Source organism: Heterocephalus glaber, unplaced genomic scaffold (assembly GCF_053883595.1).
Source record: "Heterocephalus glaber isolate CG9 unplaced genomic scaffold, H.glaber_assembly_v1.0 deba00001543, whole genome shotgun sequence".
In the NCBI taxonomy this organism is placed as follows: domain Eukaryota; kingdom Metazoa; phylum Chordata; class Mammalia; order Rodentia; family Bathyergidae; genus Heterocephalus; species Heterocephalus glaber.
In genome coordinates, this window is record NW_028258336.1 from 782,506 (window position 1) to 796,424 (window position 13,919).

The 13,919-nt window shown below is 38.6% G+C and overlaps 1 protein-coding gene across 14 annotated transcripts in view; it reads left to right on the plus strand.

Annotated features, from left to right (window-relative positions):
• LOC110345474 (uncharacterized) overlaps positions 1 to 13,919 on the plus strand; it is a 793,246-nt gene that overhangs the window by 576,434 nt on the left and 202,893 nt on the right. For 9 of the 14 annotated variants that reach the window (XR_015442339.1, XR_015442335.1, XR_015442336.1 and 6 more), the window contains one exon: positions 779 to 897. The exons of the other annotated variants lie outside the window; for them this stretch is intronic. Coding sequence is in view for 1 of the 9 variants with exons in the window: in XM_087189513.1 (XP_087045639.1) it covers positions 779 to 897 (119 nt within the window). In the remaining 8 variants the exon portion in view is untranslated. The remainder of the gene's footprint in view (positions 1 to 778; positions 898 to 13,919) is intronic. 14 annotated transcript variants of the gene reach the window in all.

Sequence of the window (13,919 nt, forward strand, 5' to 3'; positions counted from 1 at the left end):
ATTTTTTTTTTTTTTGCTTGGAGAATTCTGAACTTAATTCTTGTCTTCCTTTTTACTGGGAGATCATTCATGAGGTAGCTTGTATTTGTATATTTTCTAAGACTTAGAATCATTCATAATCACCCCAAAATAATCTGAGATATGTTTTGTTTTAAATCCTGTGTCAGTTAATGGCTAGTCAGGAGATGTAAACCATGTTTGGATTTTCAATAGAGAGAACCTCAGGAAACTATTACTGAGCTAAAACTGAGAAGTCAAAAAGGTAAGATGGTGAAATGCCCCAGAGATTGGGAAATGGCTCAAACTGTTCCAGCCCAAGGATGAGGAGACCCCAGGAGGAGAAGAGGTATCATTAGAGCTGGGGGCTAGCAGCACAGTGGAGTGGGCTGTTTGTTTGGGTTAGAGTCTCCAGGAGGACTAGTGCTGCTCAAGCTGCCAGTATGGCAGGGAGAGGACAGGATGAAAATCTCAGCTTCTCTCCTCTTTCCATTGTTAAGCCTTCTAGCTTCCTAGTGGCTGATCTTACATAGAAGCCACTGGGAAAGAGATCCAGTGCCCATATACATAGATTAGAGCAGGGGAAATTCAGAGAATGGAGCTGAGAGCAAAGAAATAAATGACCAGTGCAGACATGGTTAGTTGTGTCACAGAAGCCTGGCATAGAGTCCTTCCTGTGCTCCTCTGCTCAGTGAGCTTGCCAGTCTACCACCAGCCAGCGCCTACCTCTCTGCTTCATTCTGAACACCCTGCTCAGCTGCTCTGTGGTTTCCCTTTGCAGGATGATCCCGCTTCTTGTCCATCAAGCCCAAGCTCTTCAGGATCTTCTTCATCTGCATTTCCTTGCCAGCCCAAATACAGACTTAGTGCACATTTGCCAGAAGGAAGGAAGGAGAAAAGGTACACTGCTAATATCCAATGGGCACCCAATGTGCTACAGATGCTATACCAGGAAATTTGTATGTCTCTCTTATTATGTGGTCCTTAGGTAGTATTCTCACTTTTCAGCAGGATAATGAGGCTCAGCAAGGGAAAGTAACTGTTCCAAGGTAACACAATCTGGCTAGAACTGGAGCCAGGTCCATTGACACCAAACCTTGTTGTTTCCACTACACCATGTCACCTTTTTGGCCTTATTAATGTTCAGAAAAAAATTAAATGGTTTATTAAAATTGACATGGTTAGTAAGTGCTACCTGACAACCCAAACCATCTGTTTTAGTTTTGGAAAAGTTCACTTGTAGTCATATTTTAGCAGCATCCTACTTATGCTCAGTTCAATTGTTGCTTTTTCCATGATCCTTCCTTACCTGGAAATCCACATCAAGTTCTCCTTTCTTTGAACTTCTGTTGCACTTACTCCATTTTTATATGTATGGTCTCATTATGTCCCTAAGTGTTGCGTGTAAGGGACATAAATTCTGCTAGGTTGTAAATAGCAACAACTCTGTCTTACATTTTCCCACTATCACTATAAAATCCTATGCTAATGAAACAGTTAATATTTAATGATTTACTTCCAACATGTTTTCTGGGAAGTAGTAGACCCCTTGCATTGTAGACAGAGCTTTTTTTAATCTACCAAAGAATTACCTGGGGAACATTGTTAACATGCAGATTTTGGTTCTGCAGGTCTGGGTGGGGCATTGGATTCTGTCTTTCTACCAAATTCCTAGCTGATGTGAATATTAATCCAGGCACTATATTCTGAGCATGGAGCAAACACAGAATCATACATCACAGGGGGCAGACAATTCACCAGCCACATTCTTCACAATGGACACTAGGAGTAGACAGGGACAGTATGCTCAAATCGTGGGTTCTGAAACAAATGGCACTCAAATCACAGGTTCTAATGCTGGAAGACAAGGAATGAGAAGTATTGAGAGAAGTATAATGAGAAATATTATATTAGTAAAAGTAAATTAGGTGGGGACAGGGCTGGTGTTAAGCAAACCTATATGGTCATGACATGTTTTCCTTTAAAGCAAAGTTGTCCTAGTGTCTTGCATTTTAACATTGTACTTGTGGGAAGGATGGCTGCAGAAATGTGAAGAGTGATGGTACCCAAGGTGTTCTTGAAAGAAAGACTGTTCTTAGGCTGAGCTCTGACTTTACAGTTGTTCCATAGAGGCCAAGGCAGATATTCTGGACGTTGGTTTGGATAATAATGTATTGGAGGATGTCTTTGATATGCTGGAATGGCATTGAGTTTCTTGTACTCTTTTGCCAAGTTATAGCTGGAATGAAGGGCAAATAAATAATTCCTAAGAGAAGGAGGAAGCTGAGGATGCACATATCACACCCCAGCCCTTCAGTACCCCAGATAACCGCAATGTGCTTTTGGTAACCAGGACACTGAAGTGTGGAAGTTAGCAAGGGCCCCCTATTCAGCCACCTCCCCCAACCATGTATTGGATGAAAGTTGGAAATTTCACTTGAAGGTCAGGCACTCTGGTCCTCCAGGGTCAGGGGTATAGTGCTGTGAGCACACGGTTGGCTGCCTTTTGGGATTCATGGAGAAGAATGGGAAGATAGATACTTCTTCTTTCCCAATCCTCTTCCCTGGGTTTCAGAAAGTCTGCTAAGATGTCTCCTTGATGCTAGAATCCAGCTGAATACCTTTATAGAGATCAAAATTTACCTGAGGTACTGCCCAGAATCAATCTTTTTTCCATTTTCAAAAATCAATACTGTATTTCCTGTAATTCAATATCCTTGTCTCTCTCCCAAATCCATGTTGCTGATGATAAAAAAAAAATCATTCCTGCCTTTGTCAGACATTTATCCATACCATCTGCTGCAGATTTTTAGTGTTTTATTTTAGGATTGGAATGAAGTTTTTTATTTGTTCATTTTATATCTCTTATACTAACCATTTCTTCAAGGATTTAGCTCAGATATCCTCAGACCATCTGGAAGAGGATCAGATGAATCGTATACATCGTTGACTTTGGAACATGATCAAAATTTTTTTGAGGATTTATGCAATTTTCCCTCATTGATTATGTTCCAGAATGTCCTAACCCATTGCTTAAATTTTATTCAAAATACAGTATTTGCTAGCTACAAAAACCAGCAGTTTTATTGATCTTGACTATATATTGGAGCCCAGCAATAGAAGCACTTTTTAATTCAATAAAGGACTAGTTAGGAGGTGGTGGTAAATCTTTTCCTTCATAAAAGAAGGTCAGTTTCCCTAAGATTAATATTTTTGATGCTTTCTAGTTTGTTCTTTACTGTCTCCATGTCTGCATACAAGCATAGCTGCTCTATTTCTGTGTGGAGAGATTCTATATAAAAATCCAGATTTGTAATTTCTGTAAATTCTTTTTTTAATTGAGTTTGTTGGTACATTTAAGTATACCTTATGATCACATTCATCATTGAGATTTTGTACCTGTATATGATATATCTTGATTCTTATTTTTTCCCATTCCACTGCCCTCCCTTCAACTCCTCTAACCCCTATATACATAAGCTTTGTTTCCGTTTTTCCTTCTTACCTTCAATTTTTTTCTTTCACATCTTCCCTTTCCCCTGCCCCCCTTCCCTAGTTTTCCTTTCCCTTTGAATATTTTCATCCTATTTCACAATATATATTTTGGTCCTCATTTACACCTTCAGTTTCTCATGCCAGAGAAATGATTCCATATTTACACATGTGTGTCCTGTTTATTTCACTTATGAGAATGTCCTCAAGGTGCATCCATTTAGCTGTAAATGTCTCATGTTTATCTTTCTTTATGGCTGAGTAGTACTCTATTGTATATTAAAAAAACACATCTTTTTTATCCACTTACCAGTTGATGGGCTTTTGGGCTGTTTCCAAGATTTAACTGTTAAAATTGTGCTGCTGTAAACATGGGTGCACATATGTCACTATGGTATGATGCATTTAATTCCTTTGGGAACATACCCAGAAGGGAAACAGCAGGGTCAAATGGGACCTCTAATCCTACTTTTTTGAGGAATCTGCACACTGATTTCCACAGTGGTTGCACCAGTTTACACTCCCACCAACAATATCCTTTGTTATTGGTTGATTTCTTGATAGAAGCCATTCTTTCTGGAGTGAGATAGAATCTCAGTGCTGGTTTCAACTGCATCTCTTGAATGACCAGTGATGTTGAACATTTTTTCATGTTTATTTGCTGCTTCTACTTCTTCATCTGAGAAATGTCTGTTCATTTCAGATGCCCATTTTTGAATTGGGTCTTTAAATTGGTGTGTGTGGGGTGTGTCCTGATTTTATTTAAATTCTCTCTATATTCCAGATCATAGTCCTTTGTCTGAGGAACAGCTGGTAAAATTTTTCTTCCCACCTTGTAGGTTGTCTCTTCATTCTGTTGGTGGTTTTGCTTGCTATGCAGAAGCTTTTTAACAAGATGAGATCCCAGTTGTTGATCCTTTGTGCTAGTTCCCATGCTAATGCTACTGAGGTTTTGTTCATAAACTCTTTTCATATGCCAGTGTCTTCAAGAGTTCTACCTAACCAATCTTCCAGCAGGTGTGTGTTTCTCTTTCAGTATTTAGAACTTTGATCCACTTCAATTTTAGTTTAGTGCATGGTGAAAGATATGGGTCTAGTTTTAATCTTTGCCAGATTGAAACCCAGTTTTTCCAGCCCCATTTATTAAAAAGGTTGTCTTTCCTCCTCCTTTGTCAAAGATGAGGTAGCTGAGTATGTCTGGAGTTTTTTCTGTATCTTGTAGTCTACTCCACTGATCATTGGGTCTGTTTCTTTGCCAGTACTATGCTGTTTTTATCACAGAGGCTTTGTAGTAGAGTTTCAAGTTGGGGGTTGTGATACCCCCTATATGTCTTTGTTGCTATTCTAAATCTCTGCTGGTTCCAAATAAATTTTTGGATTGTTTTCTCTAGTTCTGTGAAATATACTGTTGGGATTTTAGTCAGGATTGCATTGAATCTATATAGCAGTTTGGGAAGTATGTCCATTTTCACTGTATTGGTTTTCCTACCTAGGAACAAAAGATGTCTTTCCACTCTCTGATATCCCTTTGATCTCTTTTTTTCAGAGTGCTGTAGTTTTCAAAGTGGAGGTCTTCTACTTCCTTCATTAGATTAATTCCTAGATATTTCATTTTTTTGGATGCTATTGTGACAGGAATTGTTTTCCCAATTTCTCTCTCAGTGAGTCTGTTATTCATGAACAAGAAGGCTATTGATTTTTGAGTGTTGACCTTGTATCCAGCTACTCATCTGAATCTGGCAATTAAGTCTAAAAGTCTTTTGGCAGAGTTTTGGCGTTTTCTTTACAGAGTATCATGTTGTCAGCAAATAATGACAATTTAACTTCTTTCTTTTCTGTCTTTATTTCATTTCTTTCTCTTGTCTAATTCCTGTGGCTAATATTTCCAGAACTATATTGAACAGGTGTGGTGATAGTGAATATCCTTGTCTTGTTCCTGATCTTAGCATGGAAGATTTCAGTTTTTGACTGTTTAGCATGATGTTGGCTATTGGTTTTTCATAGATAGCATTTATCAGTTTGAGATAAAGACCATCTATTCCAATTTCCTGTAGGGTTTTTTAAAATCATAAATGGATGTTGGATTTTGTCAAATGCTTATCTGCGTTTATTGAGATGATCATATGATTTTTGTCCTTGGCTCTGTTAATATAGTGTATCATTTATTGATTTATGTATGTTGAAACATCCTTGCATCCCTGGGATGAATCCCACTTGATCAGGGTGTATGATCTTCTTGATGATCTTCTCCATTGTTTGCCAGTATCTTATTGAGGATTTTTGCATCTATGTTCATTAGGGAGATTGGTCTATAGTCCTCTTTTATGGTTGGATCTTTCTCTACTTTTGGGATCAAGGTGATGCTTGCTTGCAGGAGTGAATTTGAGAGTATTGCTTTGTTTTCAATTTCATTAAAGAGTTAGAGAAGTAGTGGCATTAGCTCTTCCCTAAATTTCTTGTAAAGCTCAGCAGTGAAGCCATCAGGACCTGGGCTTTTCTTTGTTGATAAGTTTTTAATTACATTTTCAATTTCACTGATTGATATTGGGGTGTTTAGAATTTTTATATCTTTTTCCTTCAACTTTGGTTATTCATATGCATCTAGGAATCTGTCCATTTCTTCTGTGTTTTCCATCTTATTGGAGTACAGGTTTTCAAAGTAAGTATTGATTATCTTCTGGATTTCTGCTGGATCTGTTGTTGTTGTGATTTCACCCTTTTCATTCCTAATTGCATGGATTTGAGCCCTTTCTTTCCTTTTTTGATAAGTTTGGCTAAGGATTTGTTGATTTTATTTATTCTTTTGAAGAACCAGCTCTTTGAGTCATTGATGTTTTTGTATCATTCTTTTAGTGTCCACTGCATTGATTTCTGCTCTGATCTTTATAATTTACTCTCTTGTATGAGCTTTGGGTTTGTCTTGTTGTTCTTTTTCTAGGATCCTGAGGTTCAGCATTAGGTTGTTTATTTGAGCTCACTCTGTTTTCCTAGTATGGGCATTCATTGCTATGGGAATTTCTCTCATAGACTGCTTTCATTGTGTCCCATAGATTCCTGTATGTTGTATTGGCATTATCATTTACTTGTAGAAACTGTCTAATTTCTTCTTTAATTTCCTCTGTGACCCATTGGTTGTTGAGGCAGGTGTTATTCAATTTCCATGTGTTTGTGAAGTTTTTGTGGTTTCTTTTGCTATTGATCTTCAATTTCATTGTGGTGCGGTCTGACAATATACAGGGGGTAACTTCAATTCCTTTGCATTTGCTTAAACATGTTCTATGAGCTAGTATGTGGTCTATTTTGGAGAATGACCAATGTGCAGCTAAAAAGAATGTATATTCTGATTTGGGGGGTGGAACACTCTGTAGACATCTATTAAGTCCATTTGTTCAGAAGTTTGATTCAATTCTAGTATTTCATTATTGATTTTTTGTCTAGTTGATCTGTCTATTTGTGACAGTGGGGTATTGAGGTCCCTCACTACTATTGCTCATTTGGTTTTTCATGTCCATTAATATTTGTTTTATATAGTCAGGTGCACTAATATTTGGTGGATATATATTTATGATTGTCATCTCTTCCTCTTGGATTATTCCCTTTACAAGGATGTAGTGATCTTCTTCATCTCTCTTAATTAGTTTTGGTTTGAAATCTACTTTGTCTGCAAATAAGATAGCTATCCCTGTTTTTTTCTGGGTTCCTGTCATGTGGAGAATTGTTTTCCATCCTTTTACTTTCAGTCTATGAGTTTCTTTTTGAATTAAGTGCATTCCTTGTGTATAGCATATTGTTGGATCTTGCTTCTTAATCCATTCTGCCAGTCTATTTCTTATGATTGGTGAATTGAGGCTATTAACATTGATGATTATAACTGATACGTATTGACTTATCCTTGTTATGATATTTTCCTGTTGGCTTTTTTACACCCCCCCATTTCCATTTAATTTCTTTCCATGTCTCATGGCTTTGCTCTGTTGGGCCCTATGGAGTTGTGGCCCTCATTGTCCTTTCTAGGATATTATTTAGAATTTTTGGAGTGCTGATTTGGTATTCATGCAGTTTCTGAGGTGTTCTTTGTCATGGAAATATCTTATTTCCCCATCTACTTTGAAAGATAGTTTTGCAGGATATATCAATCTAGGTTGGAGGATGTTTTCTTTTAGGGCTTGAAATACTTTACTCCAGGCTCTCCTTAACTTGAAGGCTTGTGTTGAAAAGTCTGGTGTGATTCTGATGGGCTTTCCTTTGTATGTGATTTGTTTCTTTTCTCTAGCTCCTTTTAATATTTTGTTCTTCTGTTGGGTTTCTGGGATCTTGACTATTATATGCCTACATGCAGATTTTTTATTTTTTGATCATGGCTAGTTTGAATCCTATATGCTTCACTTATCAAATTCTTTTCCTCTGCTTGGGAAGTTTTCTGCCATTACTTCTGTGAGCAGTTTTTTAATTCATTTGCACTTTCTCTTGCTTTTTCCTTGACTCCAATCAGTTTTATGCTATTCTTCTTTGTGTCATCTAGCAGCTAGCTGCTGGATTGATTTTTCATGGTCCCTTACTAGTTTTAAGAAATCTCTCATTTCATAGTCACTAACCACAATCCTGTCTTCTATATCTGATATTCTGACCTCACATTGGCTAATTCTACTGCAAATACTTTCAGTGGAGTTTTTAATCTCCTGGACATCTGTTTGAATTTGTTTTATGTATTCTATTCTTTCCTATGCTGGGCATTAATGGCTTCCATCATGGTCCTGAAGGCCTCAACTTTTTTTAATCTGTTTCTGTTCTAGAGTTTCTAATCATGTCTTTCATTCTGCTCACTGTTTCTGTAGTTATCTGGGAAATTATTTCTGTTTTGAATTTTTCTAGAGCCTCATTCATCTGTTTTGTTACTTCCTGTGTTATCAGTTCAGGGTATCCAGGTTGTTGATGATCATATTTTTCCAACTCATTGTCCCCAGGATTTGCCTTTGGTGAGCTGAATGTCTGGGTTTGTACCTTGTTTAGGGTGTCTTCTCGTTTCTATTTTTTTGTTGTTCATGTTTTTGATTTAATTCCTGGGTTGATACATCTATATTGCTTATTTGGAATATCTATATTGTTAGTATTTAGAACCCTTAAGGAATGATTACTTCTCAACGTTGACTTCCAGGTATGAAGACCAGGTATAGCTGGTCTTTAGGTTTTGAGTCTCTGATAACTCTTAGGCAATCTCAGTTTTGTTATACTAGGAAGGACAACTGATTAGAACAATCATGACACCTTCACCCAAGTAATACAATCAGCATCAACAATAGCATCAAACACAGCTTAGAAAATGACAAGTTGTGGTAACTATTAATCTGTCACCTTTAACCTTGTGAACTAGATAAAAACCAAGGACCAGACCAAAATATGTGTGTAGTAAATAAGCCCTTCAATATAGCAAATTCACCCTCTGGAATGAGGACTTAGAAGGAGTTGGGGGGATAGAGAGATAGTAGGAAAGGGAAAAGTTAGCAGTGAGGACACAGGAAGATCATGCAAACTTTGGGAAACTGGTGAAGACAAAAGGAAAAGACAGTGGGAAAGAACAAAAATAAGAACAGAACAAAATAACAGCAACAGGGAAGCTAGAAACTGTATTCACTCTCCTATAAAAATAATGACAATTGAGAGAAGAAAAGAGAAAAAATCCAAAATAGGACCGGACCAGGAACAAGAAAGGAGAGAAATGAAGAGGAAGAAAAGAAGGAGGAGGAGGAGAGAAGAAGAAGAAAGAGGAGAAGAAGAAGAAGAAGAAGAAGAAGAAGAAGAAGAAGAAGAAGAAGAAGAGGAGGAGGAGGAGGAGGAGGAGGAGGAGGAGGAGGAGGAGGAGGAGGAGGAGGAGGAGGAAGAAGAAGGAGAAGAGAGAAGGAGGAAAATAAAGGGCCCCTTCAGGGTATGTTTCTGCTGTCATGGTATACAATGTGGGCAGCAGCATGCAGATCTAAGTCAATTAGTCTCAGCAAGCCAGCTGAAGTCCACTGAGATTCGGGCTTATTCCTGGCTGCAAGGCCCAAGTTGAGCTCTCTGACCTCCTGCAGGATTGAACTCTGCAAGGTTCTATTACAGGTTCAAGCTGCCCTTCCCCTGAAACAAGTCCAGGTTTAGAGGAAGGTACTGATCCCACCAACTTACCAGCCACTGTAGTCCAGTGCACCCTTATTGCTAAGACTTTCTTCCCTTTCCCAGTGGACTTCAATTTTCATCAAGGAGACTTGGAGAGGCCCTCTCTCTGCTGTTCACCACTGCTCTATCTTCTGGAGCTCATAACGATGGCCTTTATAGCATGGGCACCTCTGCCATGGGGATCCAGATCCCTGTGCAGCCAGTGGCAGTCTGGAGTGGCCAGAGGCAGTCTGGAGTTGTGGCAGTGGTCCTGGGCCTCTGCTCAAGAGTCCTGGGACAGTGGTCCTCTGAATTTCTGTAAATTCTGATGAAACAATTCATTCCTAAGGCAGAGAAAACTGGTGAAAGAGACAGATAGGTCCTCAGAAAGGACATGGACTTTGGAATTGGACCAAAATAGGTTTGAGTGCTGGTCTTACTCTTCCTAGTGATGGAATCTTGAGCAGGTTACTAGTGCTGAATCTATAAAATGAAGATATTAGTGAAATACAGATGAGATAAGATATGGTGCCATAATAAGTCCTCCAAGGCCCTTCCTGGTTCTAGCCTCAGGCACCCCACCAGTCTCCTCTTGCTCTCTGAGTTTCACCTACACTGCATTTTCTCAGTTTTTCAAGAGCTCTAAGGTCATGTGCCTCGACCACAGGGCCTTTGCATATTTCCCTCTGCCTTCCACATTCTTTGCCTCATTAATTTTCATTCTTATTCTTGCTTTAGAGCTCACTTCCTTATGGAAACCCTGCCTCATCTCTTACACTTAAGTGAGTTTCCCCAGAAGGTGCCCTTTGAACCTCATAAGATCCATAATTATAAAACATGATAGTTATATAATTAGTTTAATTCCTTCCATCCTTTTCACCCATAAGAATGTAAATTTCATGAACATTATGTTAAGTGAAACAAGCCAGATGCAGAAAGCCAAATACTACATGTGCTGATTCGTATATGGAAACCAGCAAATCTACCTTGCAGAAGTGCAGAATGGCACAGGGATATCTAGAGTCAGGGAAAGGCAAAATGGAGTTGGTCAGAAAGAAAGTATGAGGAACTTTTAGGAACTAAGTGTGGTGCAGGAGCTGAGGGTGGTCCTGTAAGGATCAACATGATAAATGCATGTGTGGAAGTATCACAGTGCATCCTATTAATTCATATAATTAATATGTATTAATAAAAAGAATGTAAGCTCCATGAGGGCAGAGACCATGCCTGTCTTCCTCATCTATGTGTCTACAGTGTTTAGCAGAGAGCATGACACAGAATAGGAGTTTAATAATCTGGAATGAAAAAATAAATGAATGAAGGGTTATTAACAAAATCCAAACACAGTTTAGGTGCACTATAATATTTACTTCAATCTCACTTTCTCAATTGCTTTCTTTTCTGAAGCTTTGCTTGAGAGAGTAAGAAAAATTAAAAGGGATCATGATCAGAATAGATGCATCCTGGCTTCCTTCAACTGTCAGAAAATTTTTTCCTTAACCCTTCTCTAGGCCCATGACTCTCAGCCCTTTCCCTTCACCAGAATCACCTAGTTAGCTTTTGAAAATTGCAGACAAATTTTTTAATTATTGTAGACTGGGTCCTGTTTATCAGCATTTTAAGAAATATTTACTAGGTGATTCAAACATGTAGCCAGGATTGAAAGCCACTGCTCTGGATGAGTAATTATTTTGAAAATTCTAGTTAAAATTCAAGCATCTATTTGGCTGTATATTGCTGCATATCTGCTCAAGTAGAAAAACACCTGACCGTCTACCAGCATGTTTGATCAGGCTGACCAGATGGCCCTTCAAGAAGTGAGGACAAATGAGAAACTAGAGTCATTTATAGCTATATGGATGCATATTGAGGTTATACTCTTAAGTGAAATAAATAAAGAAATAAGAATAATAAATAAAGAAATAAATAAGACACACGTGTAAATACCAAATAGTTTCTCTAGTGTGAGAAACTGAGAGTGTAAATAAGGACTAAAAGGATTAATAACTAATAAATGATACTTTGAAATTGGAAAAGGTCCAAAGGGATAGGGGTGGTGGGAGGGGAAGGGGAAAGGAAAGAATGGAAAGGAAAAATTATGAGAAAAGAAAAAAAAATGGAAATGAAGTATGTAAATAGGGAAGGGTGCACAGGTAATGGGGAAAAAATAAGAACCAAGATACATCATGTACAGGTACAAGCACCCAAAGATAAATGTAAATGTATTGTATACCTAAAATGTACCAATAAAAGAATTTAAGAAAAAAAAAGACGTGAGGACAGAGGAAATAATCACAAGGTAGGTAAATGTCTTGAGTGTGCACAAGTCTAGGGTGGGCATGATCAGGTAGAGTCCTGCAAAAACAAACTTCATCATCTCAATGTTTCTGAGGGCAAGCTGTATCCACATACACTGGGGTTCTTATTATCTCCATGGAGAAAATAACACTGGGGTTGTCCTGGATGTGCCTTTTCCTAGATGAAAAGTGCTGGAATGTATTTCTAGTGTGGGAACAGCTTCAAGGGCATTGCCCTGGAAGGTCCTATGGAGGGGAGTGGCTTGAACGTGCTATGGCAGAGGATTTTGAAAGCCAGTTGGCAAAGATTATGGGAAAGAGTAAGCAAGCTTTGGCTTTCAAGAATGAATTTGTAGAGTCTTAAAAATATGAAAATGGAAAAAATATAGAATAATAATTTAAGACATAAAAGCTCTCGTGCTACAGAAATGCCAAGTCTTAAAACTGTGGAAGCAGAGGTTGGTAAACTATGGCCTGGAGGCCAAATCCTGCCTGCTGCTTGTTTTTTGTACAAATTGAGAACCAAGGATGGTTTTTATATTTTCAAATGGCTAAAAAATAATCAAAAGAAGAATCATATGACCTATGAAAATAATATGAAATTCAAATTTCAGTGTTCATAAATAAAATGATATTGGAACACAGCCAGGCTCATTCATTGATGTCTTGCTCTGGGTGGCTGCTTTCATTCTATAAGGGCAGAGTTGAGCAGTTGAAACAAATTATGAAGCCCACAGCACCTAAAATATGATCTGATCCTTTGCAGAAAAAGTCTGCTAATTCTATTTTAAAGAATCAGATGAAGTTCTGACTAGAAGGGTTAGCCAAGGGTGGAAAAGAGGAGTGAGCAAATAAAAAGAGGAGGATAAAATATCATTGTAAGATTGCTTAGCAAGTGTCAGGTACTTTACGTACATTGTTGCTTCTGATTCTCTTAACAATTCTGAGGTAGAGTCAGGGCCCCAGCCAAACACAGATCCACATTGAAATTAAGATGGTTGGAAGAGAGGGAATTGATGGGCTGTTTACAAAGTTTGAGCAGGGACAGGGAGCCCTAGAACATGGGGCAACATCCTTGAGCTGGTAAAAAAAAAAAAAAAGCTGTTACCACCTCTAGGCCTGGAGGCATGAGGGAAGAGAGGAGTTTGCAGAGTCTGGGAGGAAGAAGTTATACAGAGGGGGCAACCTTGACAATAACAGTGGCTTTTAATTGAGGGACACAGCTACCAGATAGGCCTCTGCATGGAGTACGAAAGGGCATCAACACCCTTCCCTCACTCTCTGTCCTTTCCTACTGTAGGTCTCAATAGGAAGAGGCTGTTGGAAACCCTACAGGAGCCTGCTACAGGGTTTTGTTGAGTCAGTCTCCTGGGGCAGCAGGAAAGCTAGCGAAGTGTACAGAGGGATCTGCAGGGCCAAACAGAAGATATCCACACAGCTGGGCACTGCTGTCACCATTAGCCCCTATTGTCCCACTGCTTTACAAATAATCAAAGTTAATTTTGGTCTAGCTAAATAATCTCCCCCCGGAAATGGTGGGATTTTCCCCCATTAATTTTATTGGTACATTTTAGGTATACAGTACATTTACATTCATCGTTGGGAACTTGTACCTTTACATGATGTATCTTGGTTCTTATTTTTTCCCCATTCCCCTACCCTCCCTTCAACCCCTCCACTCTTCCCTATTTATGAAGACTTTGTTTCCATTTTTTCCTTTCCCTTCAGGAAATGGTGGGTTTTGGCCCAAAGCCCTCTGATTTTGGGGCCCATTGTTGGAACCTCTGTTTTTCTTTTTCTTTAAAAACATTTTTTATTGATACATGTTTGCCATACATAATGATCACATTCATCATAGGGAATCTGTACCTGCATATAATGTATCTTAATTGGAAATGACATTACCAGGTCCAGTTTTCTCTCCCCCAGCTCAGAAATGGCTTAAGCTGCACACTTTTTCAGTAGGCGCTTTGTCCCCTGCTTGAATATCTGCCTACATGG